Below are 27747 nucleotides of genomic sequence, written 5' to 3'. Positions count from 1 at the left end.
TGAAAGAAATATATTTCAATATTGATATTATATTCTTAATGAAAGTTGATTATTTGAATGTCTCTTTAGATTATATTTAGTAAGATGATAAGTTGCTACAAGAGCAAATTTTTGTGTAATTTTAAAAATTCTAAGTGCTTTTGTTTTCTAAGTGAAATGGTCTGTTTTGATGAGAAACCAAACAATATTAAGAACATCTTTATTGGAGTTTAAGTAGGCTTAAATTGAGCACTTGAAAGTAGAGTGGGAAATTTTATAAAATAATTTGAGGGATTAAGGTCTGTTTGGATCAGCTTTCTTATTGTTTTGTTGTTTTTTCAGCAATAGCAGTCCTATTTGATTGTTGCTTTTTGGTTGTTTTTCATTGTTTTTTAAAAATTTTTATGAGAAATTATATTTTACAATCAGAGTTGTTGATGTATTATAACCTTAAAAAAGTTGTTCATTTTTTTTAAGAACATATTTATAATATACATAGCATTTTTTAAAAAAAGTTATTTTCTTCAAATCAGCTTCATGACCATTTTTATAAAATATTATGGTTGTTAAAAACAAATCTTATATGTTTATGATGAAAATAAGCATCTTGATAAGACCCAAAAATTTCTCAATTTTGATATCACAAAATTATTAAGCTATCAGCCTATCAATATATATACATACATACATACTTCTCAAGAATTTTAATTGAGAAGCATGAATCTTCATCTAATTTTTTTATTCAAAATTTTCAGAATTAAATACAGAATATTTCAAACTCAAATTTCAGTAAATTTTAAGTTGAATTGATAAATGAGATGAATCCAATGAGATCAAAGTTACTCGATTATGAGATCATTAAGATACTTAAATATTGAACAATTTATAATCAAATGATTCAATATAAGTCATTTGATGTTGATACGTCATGCAAAAATTATCTTGATTGGGCACGAATCTCGAGGCAAAATCAGTTCGGAAACTTCAAAAATTAATTTTGGTAGCACTCCAAACTCAAATAGATCAAAATGGGGCCCCATGGAGGACTCCAATCCGAGCTTTGCTTGCTATCACCCAATGTCCACCATTAGCAAGCATTGATGCCTATCATTGCCAATAATGCATATACCTTTTATCACTTGTAAGACTGATGCTCGCCATCTCCCATCATCATCACCAACAATGACAAATGGCGACAATGACATAATATATGTCATCGGTAAGAACATTGGCTCCCACCATATCCAAGAACACCAACATTGATCTTCTACTTAATGTAACTTTGACATCTTAATAATCCTCTTTCTCCATCATGGAAGCTAACTTATATGCAGTTCATCTCAACAATTCATCATTTATAATATATTATTTACTAGTGAAATCATTTTAATAGGATCATGCCTCCTAATTTTTTTCTTTTTCTAGTTTTTTCAAATAAAAAATTCATTGTCACACACACACACACACTCTCTCTCTCTCTCTCTCTCTCTCTCTCTCTCTCTCTCTCTCTCTCAGCACAAATTTTTTAATTCTCGGATTTTATTTGGGATAACTTTCGCGTTGCTATATAAAGCAGCTTCTTCGTACAAAATCTTTTGAAAAAGAAAATTTTGTATTAGAAAACTGTTTTAAGAAGCTGTAAGAAAGTTGTCCCAAATGAAGCCTCAATTAATGAAATGCAAAATTTGCTAAAAAAATCAATTTTGTTTGAATCTCAATTTTAATCAAGTTTTTTATTAATTGGATAAGGATAAACAAGGTCTTTAATTAGCATGCCACATCAGATTATGCACTTAGATAAGATATAAATTATATGTGTGCACATAAATATTTGATGTGTAAATATCATAATAAAATGTCAATTATAGATGTACATTTCTAATTTCTTATATAGTTATTGTATGAATGTAGTGTGTATTGATAATGCCCATCCATTGAGAGAGCGACACATTTGTGCATGATCTTTTTTTTTTAAGTAAATGAACACATTTTTGTAAATTTTTTATGTGAAAATTTAATTAACATTTTGAAGTTGTTATTTTATATTATTTTAGCTTTAGTAGAATAGTATAAATTTTGTATTTATACTTATTTATCACTTTTTTTTTTCTTTATATTTGATACTTCATCATAAAACCTATCCAATCCCGAATCTTGATGGAATGTTAGAATTGAAAGGTTTAAGAATTAGATTCAAGTTTGTTTGAGCTCTAATTTCAACATGTGTTTAATCAAAATTAATGTCTAGATGAGATAAACTCAACAATACTAAAAGTCGTTTGATTTGACTCTAAATGAGTCTAAATTAGGCGCTCGAAGCATAGTTAAAAACACTGTGAGTGACATTAATTGGAGGGCTAAATGATTTTCGATTCTCGCATGGTTACAATCAAAGCTAATACTTTGACAAGCGAAATCTAAATAGTCTAAAGCTTCGTTTGGGGAAACTTTCTTACTTCTTCTTAAACCGGCTTTTTACTATAAAAATTTTAATTTTTATACAAAAAGCTACTTTAAGAAGCAATAAAAAAACCTTCCCAAACGAAGCCTAAGATTGCCCAATTCAAATATTATTAATGTAATTAAATGATGAGAGAAGTGTGCTGATCAAAATAATCAACAGAGGCTATCTGATGGAGTGTTTTAAAGACTTTAACTAAATAGCCAAAACACAACAAAAAAACCTATAAATAGAATCTTTTTTTTTTCCAAGGAGTTTTGGTTTGGACTTAAAATTAGATTGAGCTTGGAGATTGAACTTTGTATCTTAGTCCAATTGAACGATGTCGATGACTACAACATCATCCAACCACCCTCATCTTATCGTCATCGCCCGTCCACCACTTCCAAATTATTATCATTTGCTACCATCGCTTGGCTGTCATCGCGCGCGGTCATCATTGTTACTTTCTACTATTTCTCCCATAAAATATATTACATCCACATAAGAACAAACAAGTGATCCCAATTTATAAACCCCTCTTCTTCAATAGTGAGAAGAGAGGGCTTCTACAATTTCATGCACAAAGTTGATTATTTCAACTTGGCTAAAGCCATTGATTTTTTCTTTCTTTCTTTTTTTTTTTCACATAAAAATTCAATTGTTGTTTATAAACTCCTTTTTTTTTAATCCATATTGAAACTTTGTACTAAACTAAAATATTATTATATTACTTTGGTGCTATAAATATTCTAGCACACAATAATATCTCTTTAGTAGCACAAGTTGTTCATAACTATTTTTTTGTTAGACACCAATCAAATGTTTATCAGCAGAATTCTATAAAATTATGTAAGCACGTCACAATCAAAATAATCATCCAAATTATAGTCTTCAACAAAAATTACAACCCTCAAAATTTATGAAGACTGGCTTCATTTGAGAGAACTTTAAACTATTGTTTTTTTTCCTGTTTCCAATAGATTTTTGCACAAAAATTAGCTTAAAAAACAATAAGAAAGTTGTCTCAAACAAAGCCTATAGTAAGCTACTAAAGCATTCGTGCGACATCTCAAAGACGACTATTTCTGAATAATTAACAATTTGCCCAAATCAAGAGAACTCTAAATGTTAAGAAAACTCACAATCACAAAATCATCTTCCCCGTTTGCCTCTCATTATCGCCGGCCATCACCACGTCGCCACCTTTGTTGCTCGTTAGTTACTATTACTCGTCATATTATTTCAATACATTTGAAATACATCATAACAAACACAAACAAAACATTGTATTGTATTTAATATGTATCCAACTAAAAAGTCTCTCTCTCTCTCTAATCACTTACTATATGCATTATACATCAAACTCATGATCTTACTATGATGAGAGCCGAAGCTTCCAATCCCTAAGATATGGTGCTCTGCAACCCTAACCGAAGCTTCCAATCCTATCTAGCCAGCAACAAAGCGTCGGAACCAGCGGACCTGGCGGCCGCGCTCCAATGCTTCCCACCGCAGCCATACTTCACCACTAACTCTTCCTTCTCGCCTTCTTCTTCCACCTTTTTCCCCTCCTCCTTCTCCCCTTTGCTCTTCAAACCCCTCCTCGCCGACATCCGAAGCACCAGCCTCCCGCCACTCCTCTCAGCCTCAAGAACCAAAGGCCTGAAAGCGATCAACAGAAGCCTCCCTTCTTCTCTCTTCCTCATCAAAATCAACGTTTCCTTTCCTCTACGCGTCGTCAATGGCGGCGGAAACACCGTTGCCGCAGATCTTCCCTGTTTCACCGGCGACCTCTTCTTTCTCTCGGCGTCAATTTCCATCTCGCAATTAAAGCACATTGCGCCGTTTTCGAATCCCAGTGTCTCCGTGCACATTTCCAGATTGCAACTATTTGAAACGGATGAAACAGACGCCGAGCCAATCGAAATGCCGATTCTAGGGTTTTCCGGTTCTGAGTTAGGTTTCAGAGGATCGACACAGGGTTCTTCACCGTGCAAAAGCGATGGAGAAGACATAGAAGATGAAGTGGATGGGGAAGACATGGAAGATGAAGTGGGTGGGGAAGACATAGAAGACGAAGAAATGGATGTTTGGAAACGGAAAATGCGCAAAAGATCGGATCTTGAAGGGTTTAAAGGTGATCAGAGCGCGGGATTGGAGAAGAGGAGATGATTTAACTGATCAGTATAGCGAGAGGTAACTACTTGAGACGTGGATGAAGAAAGTTTAAAAAGATAGACTTGGACCCGAATGACCCGAATATGACTCATAACCCATTTTGATTAAATTATTTTTTAATACATGTTTTAGATTAATTAATAAAAATAAAAATTATTATACTAACAATAAAAAGAATTGAAAAATATTAAATGGGTTATTTTAGAATCAAAATTGGGCACATTGGTCCACCCGAATATTTATTAAACATGTCGAAATTTTGAACCTGACACATTTATCGAATGAGTTAAACCTAAATTTTTGTGTGTCAAACTTGAGTCTGGTTCTTAGGTCGGGTCATTTATTTACCTTACTAGGTTAGTTGTATTTTTATTAAAATGGTTAATTATGATATGTGATATTAATTTAGTATTATTTTTAAATTTTTTTGGCGAGTATGCATATTTTGTAAAAAACATTTTAATTTTTTTTTTGTTTTTTGTCTTAAAATATAATATATATTTATGTTAAAACTCGGAAATGTATTGAAATTAAGATTTTAAAATTTCATATTTAATTTTCAAATAATTATAAATATTTTGATTTTTTATAAATTATAAATTAGAGATGAACTATAAATATATGAAGCCATATATACAAACATAAGTTTTTTCCTCACTGATATATTATATTTTAAAAATTATGAATATCATAAGAATTAATTTTTATTTATTGATATGTGATGTAATTATCATTTTTTTTAATTATTAGCTAACTAGCCCCAATTGGTAATGTACATGGGGATGTGGATAATGATAATATCACAACATAAATTGGGATATTTAAAATAATAAAATATCAATTTTAAAAAATATTATTGAAATATTTTTTTTAATAATTTTTAATTAAGAAATACCTTTGCACTATCTTTTTATTTTATTTCTTTATTATTTTTAAAAATAAAAAAAAACTTTGCACGATCATAATAAACATGCATGTAAGTTAAATTAGAGTGGCAAAATGAGTTAATGCATTGGGTTCAGGTCCAATTTGAAATTTGCCCGAGGAAATAGTCCACAATCTAAGATCGAACCAGACTCGACAATAACCAATTTGACCTGACATGACTCGCCAACATGTTTATATAATTTTTTTATTAGGCAATATGGCTTGTAAAAAAAATGTGAAAAAAGCCAATCTAATACTCTTCCCAACAAATTTTAATTAACAAATCTTAATCAACGAGGTTTTAATGTACAATGTTATCAATAAGTATTGATACGTTATACAAAAATTATCTTGATCGGGCACGAATCTCGATGCAAAATCAAGTTGGAAACTTCAAAAATTAAAATTGGGAACGAGGTTTTAATGTACAATGTTATCAATAAGTATTGATACATCATCCAAAAATTATCTTGATTGGGCACGAATATCGATGCAAAATCAAGTTGGAAAATTTAAAAATTAAAATTGGGACCATCCAAACTCCAATTTCAGCAAACTTATAGTCGAACTGAAAGTCTCGGAAATACAAACCCAACGACACCAAATTCGACTCAATCCGAGCCCAAATGAGTCCAAATCAAGGACCCGAAGCGCTGTTGGAAGGTTCAAACTACAATTTAGATTACTAAACGGTTTCCAAATATGACGTGCATATAGTCGAATCGAGCGGCTTGATGAGACAAATCCAACGAGCCCAAGATCGCCAAATTCCAACATCATTTAAGCCTACAAAGGTTTGACAAACGGTGCATGATCAAGAGATTCAACATCTGCCGTCCATCTAACCCTCCCCATTTACCCTTGATCTCTCACTTATTTACGGGCCGTGCCACTACAGAAAATATATAAATAGACATCTAATTTCTCTTGAGAGGGGAAGAGCCAAGAGAGGAGAACGAAGAGAATAAAGAAAGCTTCAACAGCCTAGCTCCTCCTCGACCATCGACAGAGTTCTGCCGCACCACCGTCAGAGTTCTGTTACACTACCGCCAAGTTCTGTCAACCACCACTAGACCATCTAAGGAAGTCAAAGTGCCACCCGAATCTGGAGTGCCCCTTGACGCTGAAGTGTCACTGTCGGGACACCGCCTGACACTGGAGTGCTAGCTGCCGGGCCAACACCTGAGGCCCGAACTTCTCTCGGACCACCACCTAACTCCCTGAGTTATACTGGAGTACCACCATACTACTACCGTCCTTCTGACTTCTGTGGCCTAGTATGGTCTTTGTGACCTCTGTCATATCGACTATGGTCCTACCAACCAAACAAATATGTCTACATTAATGTAATGCACTCTATATGATGTACATTTGTGACATCAAGCCAAAGCCTTCTTTCAAGGAAGGGCCTCATTTGTAATCACTTGCAAATACTAGTGGATTCTTTCAAATTGGGTCATGCCCCGTGGTTTTTCCCATTTTTTAGGACATAAAAACTCTTGTGTCTCTTATACATGCAGCACCATCTCTCTTTCTCTTTCATCTGCTTGTGTGCTGGATCTTTGTACAACGTTAAGACTTTAAACTATATACTTCTCTACCGCCGCGAATGTTTCAGGATGCAACAAGTATTACTAATTATAAAGAAATTTTTGATTCTACATGAAGTACACTCATAAACTCAAATAAAAAAATGGTTACTTTCAAGTTTCAGGTCAACCCTAAGATGAAACGGGTGAGAAAATTGAATTAAGATCAACCTGTTTATTAGATTGGTCGACCTAAACTAAAAAATTCAAGTTATGTCCAAATTAGATTATTGGATCGTGTCATTTATAGATATCCTTTATTAAATGACAAAAAAAAAATCTAAAATTATCTTTGATATAAATTATATAAAAATAATCGTTCAAATTAACAAATTTATTTTAAATTTAATATAATATTAATTTAAAAAAAATTCATAGTTTTAAATATTATTTAAATATAATTTATATCAAAATATAGAATTAAAAAGTGTGACAGTTCATAGATAAGATATGCCCACAACTCTACACATAGATCTTTAAAAATTATTTTATCTTATTGAAAAAAATAAAAAAGAAATGCCACGTGGCACGTTTTCGAACACTCTGTAATATAATTAAAAGAAAACATAACTAAATATTTTATTATAATGTTTTAACTTTTAAATTCATTAATTTTTAATTATGATTGTAATATAAACTCAATTTATTAATTAGTTTCAAAGATAATTATCAGCCCTACCGCGCGCTTTGCCAAATGATTTCCTGTACAAGGTTTTTCCACAACAGATCGGTCCGACCCTATACGAAAGGCACGATCTACATATGGACGATTAAGATCTTGGAAGTATTAAATACTGTCCTTCCAACATACGAGAAGATCCCGGTCTCCCTGGCCAGCAAGTCACCTGCGCTTTAATGCCAGCCGTGCGTGGCAGTTTGGTCGGTTCGCGCCGGTCCAATGTTTCGTCTTTCTTTATTAAAAAAATAATTTAATATAAGCAGATTTTTTAATAGTATGAAAAATGATATTCCTTGATGATTTTCGATTTTCATATAAAATTTTTAAAATTACAATTAATTACAACATTAACGAGAATATTTTAATATTTAAATCATAGAAAAATATAAAAATCAAATTTCTCATAATATAAGCTTGTAAATGACTTAGCTGTCACAATATATATATTTTTTATATTCTCATTTAGAGAAATATAAAAAGGATATATAATAAAAATATAATATTATCCATTGATGTTTAGTTTAGTTGGTGGGTGAGTATAGTTAGAAACCTCCCAACCTGTGCTCGAACCCCCTTGAGCAGCAGCGCCTTTTAAGCGGGGCCCAATCAAGTACATGCTAGGAGGTTTCTTGGAAGTGTGCCTCTTCTAGGTCAGTCGAGGATTAGTCATGCGGTCAAATATCCTGTTGGAGGTGACAGACGGTGGATATCCGTTATATAAAAAATTATATATATATATATATATATATAATTTTTTAACAAATTAATTCATTGATTGCAAATCCATATAAAAAAAAAAAATGCAAAAGCGAGAAAAAGGAGGTGGCAGAAGCGAAGGGAGAGAAAGATAGGAGAGAGGGATATCATTTCGGTTCAATAAGTAATCGCATCTTCTGCCAACCCATCCCGACATTCCGATCCCAGTTACCGCTGTTTTCCGCCGCCGTGAATCATCGTATGTACCAATTTTCGATCCCTCTCGCTTGTTTATTATTTCGATTTCTGGAGCTTGTTTTCGTGAATCATCTCCGCTGAGTGATCGCCTGCATTTTTTTAGCTTAGAATCGATGCGTTGGATGAACGAGAACAAGTGGTGTTTTTAATTCAGGAAGATGTTTTTTTTTTTTTTCGTTATTTTTGATTGATTGGGCTTTCAGTGTGTTTGGCTTCGTTTTTTCATGCTTTGATGGGGAATCTCGAATTATCTATAGGTTTTGTCCTCACTGTTTAGATCCGCGGTTGGGCCGAGGTGTTTTATGAATCTGCTGGCGCTGTTTGACGTGTCAAGTTGGGTGGGAGACGCTGTTGATTGCTACGACGTTGATTGGGTGCTGGAGAAAAGGTGGGAGTAGTTACTGTAGGCGTTAGATTCCTCATTTGGTAGAAGTTCTGATTCAGACGAAGTTTTGTCAATTGTTGATGGCGACCAGCGAGGCGAGTGCTGGTGAAAGCATCTCTTGAAGTTGGCTTTCTCGTTGATTTTTTTGGGGGGTATTTTGCAGTGTACTGATTGTTGGTCTTTGTATTTCTTAGTTGATTTCTAAGGCTAGGTTACTTGGTGTTCTTTAAAGAAGGTAATCACTTATTTACTAGTTGACTAGGAAGGATTACGGAGCAAAAGGTGTGCATGTGTGTGGTATAGATGGAATTTAGCTATATAATTATACAGTTGGATTTGCAATTGATTTGCGACTGCATGTTATTGGGAAGCACTTACGATGCTTAAACACTACTTTAGTTGTTGGTGTTGAATTGTTTGAGTTCTTGCTACATAAAAAAAATTAGAAAAACATATATGATTGATTGTGTCGCAATTGTTTAGATTTGTAAAGAAGGTGGAGGTTTTCCACAAGTTTTATTCACTTTTTGTTTTGCTGTTTTTTTAATGAAATGCATAAATTAAAATTGTTGATTATGGAAGGGTTATTCACTTTTTGTTTTACTGTTTTTTTAATGAAATGCATAAATTAAAATTGTTGATTATGGAAGGGTTACTTTTCATCTTGATAAAAAAATATACTTGCTTCTAGTATTTGTATGTGTTTTCTCTTCTGCTGAAAGTTCAGTTATTTTGTTGATTACTTCTGTTTTTGATGACTAAATGGAGATTTTGGTTGATCACAAAAATAATATGTATTAGTGAATTATATCAGCTGTATGATTGATCACAAAAAGACGATGCAAAAAGAATTATGTTATAAGTATATAGATTAATAACTGGTAATTTGCAACATCTATTTGGGATTAACATCACTAGAATATGTAAAATTTCTAATCCTTAAGCATTAGCTCTATCAATTTCGACCGGGAAAAGCTTCAAATGCTTTGGTACTAAACTCTTTGCTTTTGGAGTCTGTATAGTGATGGAGCAAACCTATGTTGCTGAAGAGCTTACATTAGAATAGAGTCAATAGACCAATTGAGTTTCAACCTTTTCAGCATTTTGGATTATCAACTACAAATTTCCGATGTTGTTGTGAATTATAATTTCATACTTGTCACATTTTGAGGACATGCATTTTAATTGGAATTGTGGAAGTTATAAGGATTACATATTTACCAGACAAGTAGAATTTGTATTATTTTAAATATTTTATTTGATTTGCTTTGTCAAGGCTGGGGCATGGCTTAAAAATGTGTTTTGCATGCCAAGAAAAATCTTATTGTACTGATCATCTCTAGCTCTTGAAATTCTGGCATTGCATATTAGAAAACAAGCTCATGTAGGAAAGGTCATGGTATCTTTTTTGTGATTTTATGATTACTTTGTTACATATATTGCTTCTTAGGGTGTGTTTCCACTGGATTCCTTATGGTCATCTCCCCATTCCATTCGATTTTTTGACAAAGAGTTCATATGGCACACCTAATGAACTTCAGCATCCTAAAGAAAATAGGTGTTTTAGGACTCATTTCATCTAACATTATATGTTGGAAAACTAGAAATGAGCTTAAGAACAGTAAGTCCTAGATGACTGGCAAGTTCAGCTCAAGATACATGATAAACGTGATTAGAAAGTTTTTCTTATTTTCACTGTTCTTCCTGTGAATTTTGTTGATATATATTTTCCATTATATTTTTTAGTTTGAATTTTTACTAATAAAATTCCAGATTGGTATAAAATATCATTAGAATATCTTTTGAACCTTTTACTATGATTTTATCTTAGTAAAGAGTATCACTAGCCTCTTTGAAGAAAAATGCTGAAGATTCTGTATGATACATGTCAACTTATCTGTTCAAACAACGGACAATGCAGATATAATATCAGATATTGATACTGTTGTACATATCTGCGAAGGCTAGAATCACATTATGTCCAGCCCTACAAAAATTCTGGACCCTGCATTTCAAGGAGCTGGCCAAAGAGTGTATCCTTCATGTAACTCAGGCTTTGTGGTGTTTACTGTTTAAATATCTTATATGGAATAATTTTCAGCTATTTAGGTTTTTTGGTGAGCACTTTAGCGTATGTTTATAACTTATTGTGCCATGTACTCGCCATTTACTTAACACGACATAGAGGCACGGAGATTTGGCGTATTGAGAACTTTGAGCCAGTTCCTTTGTCAAAGACTGACTATGGTAAATTCTACTCTGGAGATTCATATATCATTTTACAGGTACAACTAATATCTTCTTTTCAATATTTCCTTCCTCTCTTTGAAAAGTTATGATTTGCGTCATGATTTGCTTTTATTTTTTTTTCCTTATTGCTAGCATTAATGTTCAAATCATTTATAGTTGCCATGCCAATATGCTACTCTGTTTGTCTTTGTTTTTTACTAGATTTTTATTGTTATTGGGGATGGTGTGTGCCTTAATGCACCTTAATGCACATGGAATCTCGGTGGTTCAATGTGCTTGCTGCATGATACCTGCAAAAATTTTGTATTGACCTATCACTTAAGGGGCATGTAAGTTGCATAAAGCAAAATCTTTGTTTTATGGAAATTTATGGGAACCTGGATGCGATCATCTATCCTGTAAATGTATCTATAAGTTCTTTGGCTCCTCATGCCACGTGTAGGATTTTCCCTTTGAAAACCGCCTAGTGGAAAAGTTGTCTATTTGAGTCCGCCAACTAGCATGCAGATATTTTGACTTTTCTAGAGTAAGAGTTTGTTTTAATAGCAGTCCCAATTGTTTGTCTTATTTTAATTTTCTGTTGACGGTAAAGGAAATGCTGCTAACGTGAATTTCTAGCTATTACAAATTTAGAAAAGAATTTGTCACAGTACTTTTGTAGCACTTATTGATGCAATCAAAATTTTAAGGAAACTAAGATTGCAAATAATATTGACGTCTCCCTTTCAAAAATAACTTAAACACACCGCAATATAACATAACAAAACACCACCTAGTAGGACAGAACAAAGTTTCTAACAACTCTTAGAAGCCATATGAAATTTCATTAAGACAAGACAAGATGCAACTACCTTGCAACTTACGATTTAACACAAACATTTTAAGAGAAGAAAGATACAAATGGAAGGATTACCATGGAGAGAAGAAATAGATAGAAGTCCGAGACGAAGTTTAAGAAAAGAAGTGATAAGGAGACTTAGCTCGCAAGCTAAAGAACCTTCATGCTTTTTTTCAAAAAATTCTCATTTTTTCATTCTTAAAAACTGCACACAACAGCCCAAAACTCTCCTATAAATAGGAAAGAAAAAGAGGCCAAAAGCCATGCTAAGCCGCCCCTACAACCAACCGAAAGGGGAGGTAAAAGGCAACATTAAAGCCACGGAAGAACCCACTAGAAATTGGGAAAGCCAAGGGTCAAAAGCAGAAACCGAACAACCCAGGCTAGGGAACAGGAAAAGCCAGACAACAGAAACCCAACAGCCAAGCTAGGGGAATAGGAACCGAACAACTAAGGCCTAGGGAACTGGGAAAGCCAGGAACTGAACAGCCTAACCAGGGAAACAGGAACCGAACAGCCAAGTCAAGTAGCCAGCAGCTCAGCCGCCCCCCAAATCAGCCCAAAAACAAATATAGGGGGGGGGGGGGGGGGGGGGGCGTGGTGGGGGGGGGGGGGGGGGCTTGCTTACATCACTTGTACTCTTTTTAATGATTCGGAGAATCAATTGTCAATTGCTGAAGCTGTAAGTTGTTTTATAATCATATTATAATGCTATCATATTGGTGAGTGCTTGTGCTCTAGGATAAATTTGAAGAGGAAAAGGACAGTGATTGTGTTAGTCCGGTCCAGCCGGTGCCGGTCCGACGGGATTGGCTTACGTGAATAGAGGTTGACATTTCTGCCTTCTGTATGCGTTAAACGCACGCCCGGGCGTGCGTGAGCTGTTTAGGAAGGATTTTTGAGAGAGTTAGGAGGGAAATTTGAATGTAGGGACTGTTTAGGGATTTCCTTTTAATTTGTATGCATTAAATAATTTTTTTTCCTAGGGTCTTGAATTTGGCTGAAATTTGAGATCTCATGGATTTTCTTTGGGCTCTAGCGGCGTCTAGAGATTTGGGAGAGATCGATCCTTTTCTCGAAAAGAGGATCAATTGTATCTTGTTATTTTATTCCGTAGTTTGTTTTCTTGCAATACAATTAATGTTTTTCATTAGTTTTCCATTAGAATCGTGGATATTTCTCGTTGTTGTTGCTCTCATGATAGAATTTACTTGAAATCTTCAAGTGTTTTCTATCAAATTGGTATCAGAGCAATTTATTGGCCAGAAATTGAAGTCTCCTCACTAATTTTTGCTGCGTTTTACTCACCGAGCTGCTGTTTTTTGCTGTTTGAACGCTAGAAACTGTTGTTTTTTGGCCGTTTTTGTTGTTTGGAGCCTAGATCCGGGTACCGATGGCATGTATGAAGGTAGAATTATTGGAAGGGGAGATTATACAATTGAAAACTGAAATTTCAGATCTCCACACTCAACTTTCAGATGTCAAAAGTCAAATTTCAGCCATCAATGAGAAGATGGATGGAAATTTTTTCAGCCTTGGGGAGATGATAAAGAAGTTGCTCGAGGGCCAATTGAAAACGGCATTGTCAGAGGCAAGGGAAGCCTCTAGCAACCTAGGAAGTGGAGAAAACTCTAATCCAATAAGGCAAAATGAAGATCAGGAGGTGGAGACTTAAAAAGGAAAGAGAGAAGGCCTCCCATGGAGCCTATTTATATGGGGGAGCTGGGTAGGGGGTATGGGGAGAAGCGTGAGGTGGTGGAACAAGAATGAAGATGTGATGATTTGGAGAGGAGAGGGGCTGAATTTGAATGGGAAAGACGTAATTATGACTGAAGGGGGACTGCATCTGAAAGGGGAGGGGTTTGTTGTGATACAAGGGATGCTGAATTTGAAAGGAGAAGGTGTAAATTTAATGAAAGGCTTGGGTATGAACGTAGAAGGGATGATTGAGACACTTGAGGGGAACCACCCCCTTGGGAAAGAAGAAATTATGAAGGGAATAGAGGCGATATGAATTTTGAGGAAGATGAAGATGCCTATTTTTGAAGGAGAGGATGCCCATGGGTGGATCTACAAGGTGGAAAGGTATTTTACCGTCAATAGGTTGATGGAGGGGGAGAGGCTGATGGTAGCCGGGATGTGTTTGGAAGGGAAAGCTTTAACATGGTACTAATTGAGGGATACGAGACGACCAATAAGAACCTGGAGGGAGTTTAAGTACCGTATGTTGGAACGTTTCCAAACCAGCAGGGGAGGGGACTTCTACAGGAAGTTCTTCGCTTTGATGCAGGAGGGGACAATGATGGAGTACTGTGAGCAATTTGAGTACCTGGCTAGGTAATTAGATTGACTTCCAGACACTGTACTGGAGGGGAACTTTATGAAGGGACTGAAACTAAAGATCAGCACAACAGTCAGAGTGATGAGACCTCAGGACTTGGGAGAGTCTATTTAGCTAGCTCAATTGGTGGAGGATCAGAGGCACTTGTAAAAAGAAGCATGAGGCAATAGTTTAGGAGGCTTGTATATGATGACCACCACCTTTTTGGCAAGCAAGGAGCCAACACCGGGTATTCTTAGGGAGACTTCGAAGGAGAAGAATTCTAGAGGAAGACCTGGGGAAAACTTCAAGAAGCTCACATAAACATAATTATAGGAGAAGAAGGCGAAGGGGATCTGTTTCAGATGTGACGAGAGGTATACGCCAGGGCATAAGTGTAAGGATTGAACTCTTCATGTTCTTACCGTTTATGATGAAGAATTAATGGAGGAGGGTGCATCTTTCCACCTTGCGCGCAAGGTGGATCTTTGGGAGGGGAGTATTGTTAGACCGGTCCAGTCGGTCCGATGGGGCTGACTTACGCGAATAGAAGCAAACATTTCCTTCTCCTGTACGCGTCGAACGCATGCCTGGGCATGCGTGAGCTGTTTAGGAAGGATTTTTGAGGGAGTTAGGAGGAAATTTGAATGTAGGGACTATTTAGGGATTTCCTTTTGATTTGTATACATTAAATAGTTTGTTTTCCTAGGGTTATGGCATCTTGAGTTTGACTAAAATTTGAGATCTCATAGGTTTTCTTTGGGCTCTAATGGCGTCTAGAGATTTGGGAGAGATCGATCCTCCTCTCAAATAGAGGATCAATTGTATCTTGTTATTTTCTTCCGTAGTTTGTTTTCTTGCAATAAAATTACTGTTTTTCACTAGTTTTCCATTGGAATTGTGGAGATTTCTCGATGTATTTGCTCTGTTGATAGGATTTACTTGAAATCTTAAAGTGTTTCCTATCAGATTGTGATGTAGTTTCTCCCATGGCTTCTCCTCCAGCTTCTTTGGTGGGTGGTTGCTACATCTATTCCGGATTCCTTGTGGTTTCTCCTGTTGCTTCTGCCTTTTGTTGTTCTCTATTGCGGGATTGTAGTTGGCTTCTTTCATTTGCTTTGGTTTGCAGGTATTTCCTATGACTAGCTATTATTGTGGCTGCTTCCTTTGACTATAGCTATGTTGCGGGATTTGTAAAAGGATTTATTGCATTTTGATTCATTTTTGTGGACTGCCCTCTCTTCACGGGGGTATGATGACGTATTTTGGTGGATTCTCTTTGGTATTTGGCTTCTCCTTTAATTCTTCTTCCCATTGTGAGGTTCTAGAAGCATTATAAATGTGTGTATCTATGGCATGTAAAATAATTCTATGACTTATAAAATCTCTTTTTCAATGTGCAATTCATGCTTCTTTTGGGATTGATTGTAATCCTTGGTTTTGTATGACCAGGAGAGGTTATCTTCTCGTTTAAGCATGAGGCTTTTAAGCATGAGGCTTTTCTAGCACTGGCTTCTTTTCTTAACTTCTTTATCTCTCTTCATCTATCCTGATTGAAAACTATGATCATAGAGTTGGTTCGGGTCCTTAATGAGTTGGTTGAGGGCTTGATCTTTTAAACATACTTAATAGGGAATAAGAATAAGGCTTCACTTGGAATAAGAATATAAGTGGTAGGACATGTCGGGGAGCATCTTTCGTGCGGACTAATGATTTATTTTTAAGAAAGATGATATATTTGTGGGGGAAATAAACTACGTCAACCTTGCTACAAGGTAGAGGGTGTTTATTTAGTCCTTGTCTTGAAGTGGTAGTTTAAGACCATCTTGGAGGGTTGACGAAGGGGCGGAAAATTTAGTAGCATTTAAGGTGGGGGATTGTAGTTTATCTTACTTTCGGAGAGTTATTAGTTTAGCATTGCCACCGAGGCGTAGCTTAAATTTTATTTCAAATGATGATGGGGAATTAGAGGGGCAACAAATGTGTACAATTTTCATTTCATTTGGTGATTAAGGAAGATTGACATGCATAATTGAACTCTCCCATTTTCTCAAAAAAAATTTAGTGAAAAATAGGGGGAGGAGTATTTTGGGAGTTTTAAGAGCTGTTTGTTTTGCTGAAAGGAAATACAGAGTAAAATGAAATATGATATAAAATGGATGCAATGTATTTGAATATTTGGATGAGTGTAAAATAAATACCTGTGATTATTATTATTTTGAATGGTGCAAACATCGACAATTGAGTTAGCTTGCAGTATATTTAAAATTTGACCAAAATTGGAAGAGTTTTGATATATAAAAAATGAACCACAGAGTAAATTTGGAATTTGCTAAAATTTTACTCTACATTCATTTTCCATCAAATCAAACACATCTAAAACCCTTACACTTGAAATACTTTACACTCACTTTTCATTGAATCAAACTTTTTAGAAACATCTAAATATTAACATAGTAACATTTAGACTTTAGATTTTTATCAGAGGTAGAGATAAATTAGAGAAGGTTATTCAATAAATTTCATAATTTTTGATATAAATTGGGTTTTTTGGAATTTTTGAAGTTGAAAAATAAACCTAATAGAGTAAATTTTCATGATCAAATTTGATAGAATTTTGTCTAGCAAAACTTAGGGTGGGTAGAGTTTGATGAGAGGAAACTCCCTTAAAAATTTCCCAGATTTTGAAATTTTTTGGAATTGATTGAGATTTTTAGAAATCAACTGGCAATTTGGTAATATATGGGATTTTGGAAAATCTGAATTTGAAACTATAAAATGAGCTGTAATATTTATATGGTAGCTAGAGCTCATTGAGAGTGGGTGATTCACCAAATTTTATAATTATAAAAATGGGGATATTTACTTAATTGGGTTCAAGTAAATGCAACAAGATTAAGATTTTTGGTCTCGGACTTGAAGGCTAAGTGTTATTGAATTTACAATAGCTTCTAGGCTAAGGGAGAATGTAATTTAACCTATAGCTTGTGGGCGAAGGGCTAATAAATATTCTATTACTTTTGATTTTATAGAAATCAAGGTATTTTCCTTATTGAGCTGCATGAATACGATTGAAATTTAGCGATATGTCTATAGCTTTCAGACTGCAAATCAAAGAGAGATCATAGAACTTTTGTGTTCAAGTATGAAAGTTTCATTTGCTTAGTTTGGGTTAAGCAAATGTGAGATGCTAGGATTGATATCTTATGCCAAGGGATAGGAGCTATTTGTTGATTTTGGTTCAAACAAGTAGACCAAGCGATCTAAGATTTAGTTCTAAGGACTGTTGGTGCTATCTTGAATATTTTAAAGGTTATTTGGAAACCTCTATGAGAGTTTAACTAGGCACAAAACAAAGAGAGATTAAATATCAATGTTTAACTTGAATCAAAACAATCCTAAGATTTGTTTAAGGGCAAATAAGTTCTAAAGAGATCCTATGATTCATGCAATAAACTGTTTGAAGCTATGGAAAGCTTTGAAGCAATGCTCATGAAGAAAAAGATGACTTTTATGAAGGTTTTTTTTTTTAAAGAATGTTTTGGATTCATTAAGATTGGAAAGGTCGCTTCTATGATTTTGAGATGGTCTTAACTCTTAAGGTTTATGCATAATTTATGACCTTAAAAGTGCATAACAAGTAATTTCCATTTTTAGAATTTTTTCATATTTAAAAAATTCAAGCAAGTTTAATTACTTTCAATCACTTTGGGGTATGAAATATAAACATTTAAAGGACATGAAAGTCTCCACAAGAATTTTATAATTCTTGAAATCAATTAAACTTAGTTTAAATATTTTTTCATGCCTCAAAAGTAAATGAAAATTCTAACAAATGTGAGACTCCCGTAACTTCTAAGTTAATTTTGTCATAACCTTAGCAAGGAAATGAAATGCAATTTGTAATGAGTTGAACAAGTGCATGGCTATTTGATTTAAAAGATCTAAAGGCCATATACAACCTATGATTTGATTTTGGTGGAGGTGCAACTTTTATGAATTGAAACAAGTGCGTAGCCACTTTATTGGAATCAAATGGCCATGAACAACCTATGGTTTGATATAGGTAGAAGGACGAATTCGATATAAATTCTATTTCATATATGGAGGGTTATCAGCCCTGAATACAACAACTCGACACCTCGTCCCTCTCTTCCTTAAGTTACTGAATGTGAACCATCCGTTGGTAATCATTGGATTTCTGTGGATTAAGAAAGTGGATAGTAAAAATTAGGTTAGAAAACCATAAGCTAAGTGCAGTCTAAAGGGCCTAGGGTTGATTGAGGTAGTCACCCAGCCACAAAGGCCAAGAGTCCTAGGTTTTCTAAGTTTTAAGAATTTCGTCTCACTAAAGCTAGTATTCAGTGGTCAAAGACAATAGTGTATTCATTTGAATGAAACGAAAGAAACATAAAAGAAACACTTGCTTAACAATGCTCGAATTGCTTTGGGCGTCACTATCACTGTCAACAACTCACTAAATTAGCCACCACAACTTGCTCGTGTTTGGTCTTTCACATCAAGGCTACAACTGGTGAGAAGGAAACTAAGGTTTAGATGCTTGAGCTCTTTGATTTTTGACTACTTCTCCTATCTTTGAAATCAAACACCACATAGAACTCTCTCTCTCTAAAAAACTTGAAGCAAAAAGCTCTCTCTCTCTCCCAATTTCTTCTAGTCATGGCTTCAAACAATTGGGAAACTGATCTAACCCTCAAAATAATTTGCAATCAACGCATTCTTCTCCAATGCCCCCGACAACTTTTACCTGTTGGAAGGAGTAGGGGAGACTGCTGCTGCTCTATCTAGCACCTTCAGCCATCAGATGCGAAATGCTTAATTTTGGCTAGGCTTAGAGGGGCATAATAGGGTACTTAAAACTTCATTGAGTGTGGGTTGACCAGATGAGTTATGAACCCTATTTTAAGTCAATTTGAGCATGCTGAGGTTGATTTGGTTCGATTTGACTCAATTTGGTTCAATTTAACTATATTTGACTCAGGATTAATTTTGCTTGATTCGACTCGATTAAGCTCAATTTGACTCAATTTATCTCTATTAAGCCTAGTTTGACTTGATTCAAGTCGATTGAGTTGATTTGATGCAATTTGTCTTGATTTGATTCAAATTGATGAAATTAATGTTTAATCAAACAAATGAAATCAATTAAATTGAATCGATTGATTCAATTTAATTAATTTTAATTAATTTGAGTTGACTCGAAGCAGAAAAAATCGGGTCGAATTTGAATTAGTTTATCAAGTTTGATTAAATCGAATGTCTCAGGTTAAAAATTAAGTTGAAATTTGATTTTAATTTATTTGAATCGGCTCGATTCAAAAATTGAGTTAACATATCATTGTTTTCGATTGAGAGAGAACACAACTGCCTATTGTAAAGATGAGGTCTAGATGTGGAGAATAAGATGTTATTTATTATTGTCTATATTTAGTAGCTGAGTTGGCATGAAATGTTTGAGTGCAGTACACAGTCACTAGGGGTTAATATACTTTTATTCCCTCTCCTTTCTTTCTTAGCATCATCACATCAAGAATTTTTGGGCTATTGGTGGGGTAACATAACATTTCTCTTTAAATATCTGAAATTTTATTGGTTGGTTTTTCAATAATTGTATGCTTGTAGCTTTTCAAAGTCGTGCTCGTTGACCCTTAACTTGAAGGATGGCTTTTGGACAATCTGCTATCACATATTTTCATTGTCACACTATCGATGATGTACCGACACTTCATGTTAAAGGGGTATATAGTGTCTGATATGTGTTGGACATGGATACATGCCCAACACACATCCAACATCTATTGGATGCATCTCACATTTCTGATTAAAAAAATAATTTAAAAAAATTGGAAATGTGTGCTGACATGCATGTCCTAAAAATTTAATTAAAATTTTATAAAAAATGCACTTTTAATTTTTCATTTCCCTCTCCATTATTTCTCTCAAAAATTCTTGCCCTATCTTTTTCTTTCCTGCACGCTTAGACTAGAGTTTGGGTTGATATAGCCGGATCTACAAATCTATTCACCGCTTTAAAAGCTGGACTTGCATGCTCATCTCCCAACTTCCCGCACGCTTGTGTGTGTTTCTTTTGTATCCCCCCTCTTCCTATTGATAGGGCTTGGAGAGTTACAGTAAAACGCTTATGAAGTACATTAGTTGTATTATACTATTATCAGTCTTTGATGTAGCTTGGCCAGCTGTGCTGAGTGGTGTGACGATCTTGTAGGAGATGATGTAGGTGAGATGTACCTGTGAGCGACTGGAGATCGAGTCAGCTTGAGGTAGGAAGCCCGTCTAAAGTTTCCTTGCTAGAGCGAGAGGGGGTGAGTGATGATTTGATGTTGATCTCTGAACTCGGTGAATTGTTAGTGTGAGAGGTCTCATGTGAGAGATATCTTTCTAGCTTGATTTTTGGTAGGTCTTGTGTGGAAGACTTGATTTTGGCTGAGATGAATAAGGATTTGTCCAACTGAGAGATGAACTTTTGAGGTCATCCCTATTGGGGAGGGCGACTACTTGGAGGAAGTGGTCGGAGGAGGTCTGTCGGGCTTCAATGGTAAGTTCCTTCCCAACTCTTGAGCGAGTCTTGTGATCGGATTGTCCTGAAAGAGGAGGGAGTCCTTCTACTCGACCTGAATGTAACCTATTAGATACCTGTGAGAAGGTACTTGCACAAAGAGTCATGGGTATAAAGAGATGAATCATCCATTATAACTCTATAAGTTTATTACAGAACAAAACAACAGTAATAAATAATCTCCAAGTAATATATAGTTTCAATTTTAATGCTCTGATTTTGTTTGTCATTTGTTTGGGTGTGCTTATTAATATTTTGTATCTATTTTATGTGTATCATGCAATATGCAATAAAAAGTAATGAGCACTACCATAACTCTGTACATTTAATCTATTTATTTTGTTTAATATACATGCATTATTTTTAAATTTTAAAATATAAAAGTTATAATGCCATATCCGAGATGTATCCGTGTCCGATATTTTCAATAATAAATGTGTCTTGTGTCCGTATTCTGTTATGTCCATGTCCATGTCCATGTCTGCGCATCCTAGGACACTATTCAAAATGTTTTTTCCCAAAATTTTTTATTTTTTATTTTTTATTTTTGCATTGTAAGTGTTTGTTCTTCAAGTGCTTATCTTTATATGTCTGCCGAAGCTGCTTTGTCTTCTCTTTTATGTTACTTACTCAGTTGTCTCTCTCTTGCAGACTAGTTCTAGCAAAGGTGGTTCTTACTTGTATGACATTCACTATTGGATTGGGAAAGATACTAGCCAAGTATGATTCTTACACATTCTTATGCTTGTAAAGGGTGGTATTGAGATAGTCTTCATTGTTTTAAATGATAAACCATTTCCAGGATGAAGCTGGAACTGCAGCAATTAAAACAGTTGAACTTGATGCATCTCTTGGAGGCCGTGCAGTTCAACACAGGGAACTTCAGGCTCATGAATCTGACAAGTTTTTGTCTTATTTCAAGCCATGCATCATTCCTCTTGAGGGTGGTGTTGCCTCTGGATTTAAAAAACTAGAAGAGGAGAAGTTTGAAAATCGTCTTTATGTGTGTAGGGGTAAAAGAATTGTCAGAATGAAGCAAGTGAGTAGCGTTGAAGCTCTCTTGCTTATTTTCTTGATTAAGCTAACATCTTTTCAGGAATTCATTGCGAATTTGCTCTATTGAATAGGTTCCATTTGCACGTTCTTCATTAAATCATGATGATGTATTTATCTTGGACACTGAAAATAAAATATATCAATTCAATGGTGCTAACTCAAACATTCAAGAAAGAGCTAAATCTTTAGAAGTGATACAATATTTGAAGGAGAAATACCATGAAGGAAAGTGTGATGTTGCTATTATTGGTAAGCTTTGCATTTTATTAAATTGCCCTTCTTTTGCACAGCCTTCAATTTTGAATACTTCATTTATGATATTTTTTTGTTCACAAGATTAGATGATGGGAAGCTCGTAGCAGAGTCAGACTCAGGTGAATTTTGGGTCCTCTTTGGTGGCTTTGCACCAATTGGCAAAAAACCAGCAGGTGAAGATGATGTGGTTTTGGAAAAATCTCCTGCAAAGCTCTACAGGTGTTTTTCTTAGTTTTTACCTAAAATAGCCTATGAAGACTATGTTTTCTTAGAATTCTTTGGTCTACAAGAAATTAGGGACCCAATATTTGCATTTTCAGAAGTCTTGATAAAAGTTGTTTCCATTTGACATCTACTGTGACTTCTTTTTGTTTGTTCGATGTAATTATATACTTTATAGTTCGTATTGAGTGTTCTTTCCGTTAGGCATGAAAGGCTGTAATACATATCGTGCCCCAAATTTAACAGTCACTATTGAAACCAGGTATCATGGAAGCTGACCTAAACTTTGCGATTATTTTTTTTCTTTTTCAATTTTATGGTCTGCTTGTAGGGTAAAAATAGGGGCATAATAGTGAAGAAGAGAGTTGCGGCTGCCATTGTTATATTATTGTGGCCATTCAGGAAACTGAATTTTGGAGGTTAATAGTTGGATATCTTGATTAATTGGGCATCAAGCCCATCAATGCATGGGCATTGACATAATTAATCACGGAAAGTCAACTCTGCCATAACGTAATGTCACATAGTTCACAAATCCAAATCTTTTTCCTTAGTTTTTATTTGTTCTTTTTTTTTACCGTACTGAGTTTTCATTACCAGTGGTGCTCAAATCATTACTTGGCATAATTGGACAATGAGTTTGTAATTTTCATTTGTCAAACATGGCCAAAAGCCAAAAATTGGTTTTATAAGGTCCATCTCAAGGTCCTTGGCAGATACCACGCACCCCAAGAATTTGATGGTGTTGATCAAGAATTCACATTTGACAGGACTGGCGAATAACTGTTGCTCTTGGAGTGTTTTGAAAATTTGGTGAAGGTGTGGTAGGTGTTCATCTACATGTTTGCTTTAAACAAGAATGTCATCAAAATAAATAACCACAACTTTACCTAGGAAAGGTTGGAAAATTTGGTTCATCAAACGCATGAAGGTACTGGGCGCATTAGATAGACCAAATGGTATGACAATCTATTCATATAATTTATGGGGTATCTTGAATGCAGTTTTCCTATCATCTCCCGGTCACATGATTTGATAGTATTCACTTCTTAGGTCAATTTTTGAGAAGCAGAAGGCTGCTACCAACTGATCAAAAAGATCATCAAGTTTAGGGATAAGAATGTGATACGCGATAATAATCTATGTTACCGGCGCGTCTGTCAATACACATGCACGAAGATCTGTCCTTCGTGTGTACAAGCAGTGCTGGCATAGTGCATAGGCTGAAACTAGGTTTGACCAGTCCTTTTTCAATAAGTTCTTCAACTTGTCGTTGCAACTTAGTGTATTCCTTAGGTGACATTTAGTAGGCTGGCTTGGGAATGAAAGAACCCGGTATTAGGTCGATAGCATGCTGAATTTCTCTTGGCAGAGGAAGGCTCGTGAGAAGAGTATATGAAAAGACACTTGCAAACTGTTGTATAAGATTTTGCATAGCTAGGGGAGGTGTTATCTGTTCCGGATTGGCTTTAAAGATAACCAACCCTAGCCCATGGTGGTGTTCCTTGTAATTTTGCATGAATAAAGATTGTGGTATAACTTAAGGGCTGGTGATTGTCGTCTTTTCTTGTTCTTTGGCGGGTAGAAGTATCACTGATTGTTCATCCTTTTGGAAAGAATAAGTGTTGCGGAAGCCATCATGCTTAGTGTGGATCATATTGCCACGGTCGTCCAAGAGGAATGTGGCAAGCATCTACTGGAACAACATCACAAAGAACCTATTCTTGCAACCTGCCTATAGTAGAAAATTGAACAAGACATTGTTTACTTACAGTGATTTCATTACTTCTTTAGCCATGCAAGTTGGTAGGGTTTTGGATGTGGTGTGATTGGAAGTCACAATTTGAAGGCTTTAATTGGATGATGTTGGCAATGGAGGGGTTTAATCCTCCAAGAAATCGGGTGATTGTATTTTCTTTCGACTATGCTAATTAGCATTTGAGATTCAATTGTTCAAATTTAGCGGTGTTAACTTTCGATGGAGAAATCTTGTTGTTGAAGGTTGTTGAGCATGAGGAACATGTCTTGAAGATATTGCTCTGGTTAGAATTTTCATTGGATTTTATTTTGTATTTTCGCCCAAGAATTGATCTTGGCTTTTCCGGCACATTGCCTTTACATCTTTACATTTTCCCACCATAAGGATGCATTACCCTTTAGTTTTATGGCTGCTAATTTGACAATGCGATCATAAGACACTTCCTTGTTGTCAATAATTAATTCCTACGTAAATTCGTCTGGGTCTAAACGTCCCTCAAAGTTCGGGATTTTGATTCCAACATCGCATGAGTATCTTGCTCCTGCGCTTAAGAGTATTTTGCTCCTGCACTTATGACTTCTAACCAGTCACCCCTTAGAACTCCCAATCAATATTCTCCTTATAATTCCCCTTCAATGACGTGAATCAGTCGCCTCGACTCTTTATAACTCACAATCAATCTCCAGCTCCTTATGACTTCTAATCAGTGAATCACATGTATCGGTAGGGTATCACGTAGAGTTATCATATCATATATTTGATATCATTTAGTACTTCATTTAAAATGCAATAAAATCATATCAAATCATTCAGAATGATCAAATCTATAACATATCTAAACATGCATGGTAAAAGCTTATGAAATCGGGAGATAATGTATATTTGACAGATTTATGAGAGATAAAATTCGTAGAAATCAAAATCATTGAAAACGGAAGTAAAAGATTAGTCACTTACAATAAATAAAATAAAATCTGTAATAGTAATGACTTGCAAATATGATCCAAAATCTTTCTCTCTCCTATCTCTTTTTCCCCTCTTTCAATTTCTTCATGCCCAAACAACCAAGTAAAAGAGTCAGTGGGGTGAGGTAAGGATATATATATATATATATACACACACAGTGTTTATGGCCCGACACCACAACGCTCACCAGATTAGCGCTAATATGCTCTACTTCAGAATTTTCATACTTAAAAAAAAAATTATTTCACATATTTGAGTTATTACATTGGACAGGCGGGTGCTTAGGTGCTCATGAGAAGGAAAAAAAATGTTATTTTAATGCTGCTTCATGCAATCTTGCAGTTGCACCAACTTTGCCACCATGGCCGAGATCCCTTGCACATGATCCTATGGCTCCCAGGGTATGGAGATGTAGGCAAAATTATAAAAAAACATTCTTTTCATCTATAAGATGAGAAAAGAGGACTGCAGGGAGTGTTTTTGACAAATTTCCATTTTAATCACTTTTACATCTTTTAAGAATCGAAAAGCTTCCATAGACTGCTTTCAGCCGCAAGTCAACTAAAAATCTTTTAGGCTTGAAAATAACTTCGGCTAATCATATGATTGCTTGTACTAGTATCTGATACAAGCTGTCATTGGTTTGTATTTCATGTAATAAGTGAAAAACTTGTGATAGCCCTTGAACAGTTGATGCCTTTACTTCCTGTAGCATCAATGATGGTCAGTTGAAGTTGGAAGAAGGCTTGCTTTCCAAGGTAGTGCTTGAAAACAATAAATGCTATCTATTGGATTGTGGAGCTGAGATTCATGTTTGGGTTGGTCGAGTAACACAATTGGAGGAGAGGAAGGCTGCTTGCAAAGCTGCTGAGGTAGTGCCTTGATTTTCTTTTCTCTGATGGAAGAAGCCATCTTAGATACATTCGATCACATTTTTTTTCAGGAACTTATTAGTAATGAGAACCGGCCAAAGGCAACTCGGATTAGCCAAATGATTCAGGGATATGAGACACATTCATTCAAATCCAACTTTGAATCTTGGCCTTTAGGCAGTGGTAGTACAGGAATTTCTGGTGGGGAGGAAGGGAGAGGAAAAGTTGCAGGTACTACATACAATTTAATTGCAACCTTCATTGGATGATTTGTTTTTGATTTTTTCCGTTTTTTAGCTCTGTTGAAGCAACAGGGTGTTGATGTGAAGGGAAGCACAAAAAATTCTCCTGTGAATGAGGAGGTTCCACCTTTGCTTGAAGGTGGCGGAAAAGTTGAGGTACTCATTATATCTCCCCCTTTGTCCTTATTTGAAGCTCTGGTATTCCTTAATGTTGTGGGAATTATTGTGTGACATGGTTGATGAATATTTCCAGGTCTGGCGCATCAATGGTAGTGCGAAGACACCAATTCTGCAGGAAGATGTTGGTAAATTCTTCAGTGGTGATTGTTATATCATACTTTATACATATCATTCTGGTGAGAAAAAGGAGGATTACTTCCTAGTCTGTTGGATTGGAAATGAAAGCATTCAGGTAATTATCGTGGCTTGCATTTATTGTCATCAAATAAGGATATAAATATACTTGTTAAATATTATCTGAAATCTAAAGTCCTGCAGTCATATGCTACCTCAATGGAATATACTTATTAAAAATATTGGAGCTATACCTAAGTTCAAAAAGGTAGCTTTTTAGCTATCATTCTGAAATAATTTACTAGTTAGTTAATATAAACTATGGAATGGAAGAAATAAGCACATTAATTGTGCTTTAAATTTAAGAAATGCTCATTAACATGGCCATTTAAGCAAGCTTGATAATTTAGAATCTTTGAAAATTGACCCTTTTTTGGGCTTAAATTTTGTCAGAAATTGCTCAATTTTTTGGAAACCCTTGTTTATGGAAAAATGTAGTTCATTTAAAAAACCTCTGCAACGCTATAAAAATTTCTCAGAAAATTCCTGGCAGATTTCCTGCCAACAATCAGCCAATCATTTATGGGGTAAAATCTGTTAGCACCGTTTCGTCAAAAACCTGAAACTTTTTTAAAAGAAATTAGCAACACTTAAGACGTTGATCCAATCATATAATTTGTAACCCATCTGCATGTTTTGGAGTAATAATGCAACATCTAAGCAATTATGATATAATAGATACAATTGAACATTAAATGTAACCTTCATTTGTTCAACTACAACAACAACAACAACAACAAAAATAACAACAATAACAAACCTTTATCCTACTATGTGGGGTCGACATCAGTTGTACTAAAATATAAAATTCAAGTTATTACAAACTTATCATATTGGTTTTCATTCACTGCCCCTATCTATCATTTTTCCCTTTCTTCCTC

At 35.1% G+C, this 27747-nt stretch overlaps 2 protein-coding genes across 3 annotated transcripts; one reads left to right on the top strand and one right to left on the bottom strand.

The window, feature by feature from the left end:
* Nucleotides 1-3867: 3867 nt before the first annotated feature.
* On the bottom strand, nt 3868-4296 carry LOC110112535 (protein FANTASTIC FOUR 3-like). Its single transcript, XM_020844789.1, has one exon. It carries the CDS (start codon nt 4294-4296, stop codon nt 3868-3870), a length of 429 nt encoding a protein of 142 aa, XP_020700448.1.
* A 4280-nt stretch (nt 4297-8576) lies between these two features.
* On the top strand, nt 8577-26984 carry LOC110112534 (villin-2). 2 transcript variants are annotated; one of them, XM_028699883.1, is made up of 11 exons: nt 8577-8750; nt 10966-11167; nt 11320-11419; nt 21792-21860; nt 21943-22179; nt 22268-22445; nt 22538-22670; nt 26111-26270; nt 26342-26501; nt 26568-26668; nt 26766-26984. In XM_028699883.1, exons 2-11 carry the CDS (start codon nt 11112-11114, stop codon nt 26967-26969), a joined length of 1398 nt encoding a protein of 465 aa, XP_028555716.1. In that variant the 5' UTR covers nt 8577-8750; nt 10966-11111; the 3' UTR covers nt 26970-26984. The 2 variants fall into 2 exon arrangements, with proteins under 2 accessions (XP_028555716.1, XP_020700447.1); XM_020844788.2 differs by having other exon boundaries at nt 8578-8750; nt 11056-11167.
* Nucleotides 26985-27747: the final 763 nt, after the last annotated feature.

The sequence above is a fragment of the Dendrobium catenatum genome, unplaced genomic scaffold, assembly GCF_001605985.2.
Source record: "Dendrobium catenatum unplaced genomic scaffold, ASM160598v2 fragScaff_scaffold_133, whole genome shotgun sequence".
Classification (NCBI taxonomy): Eukaryota; Viridiplantae; Streptophyta; class Magnoliopsida; order Asparagales; family Orchidaceae; genus Dendrobium; species Dendrobium catenatum.
This window is presented reverse-complemented; position numbering and strand designations above follow the sequence as displayed.

Bases quoted from the DNA above. Each gene is read 5' to 3' on its own strand.
- LOC110112535 (XM_020844789.1), bottom strand. From the start codon at position 4,296: ATGTGCACGGAGACACTGGGATTCGAAAACGGCGCAATGTGCTTTAAT.
- LOC110112534 (XM_028699883.1), top strand. From the start codon at position 11,112: ATGTCCAGCCCTACAAAAATTCTGGACCCTGCATTTCAAGGAGCTGGC. The intron at 26,271-26,341 runs GTAGTGCCTTGA...ATTTTTTTTCAG, and splicing joins CTGCTTGCAAAGCTGCTGAG to GAACTTATTAGTAATGAGAA. The intron at 26,669-26,765 runs GTACTCATTATA...GAATATTTCCAG, and splicing joins AAGGTGGCGGAAAAGTTGAG to GTCTGGCGCATCAATGGTAG.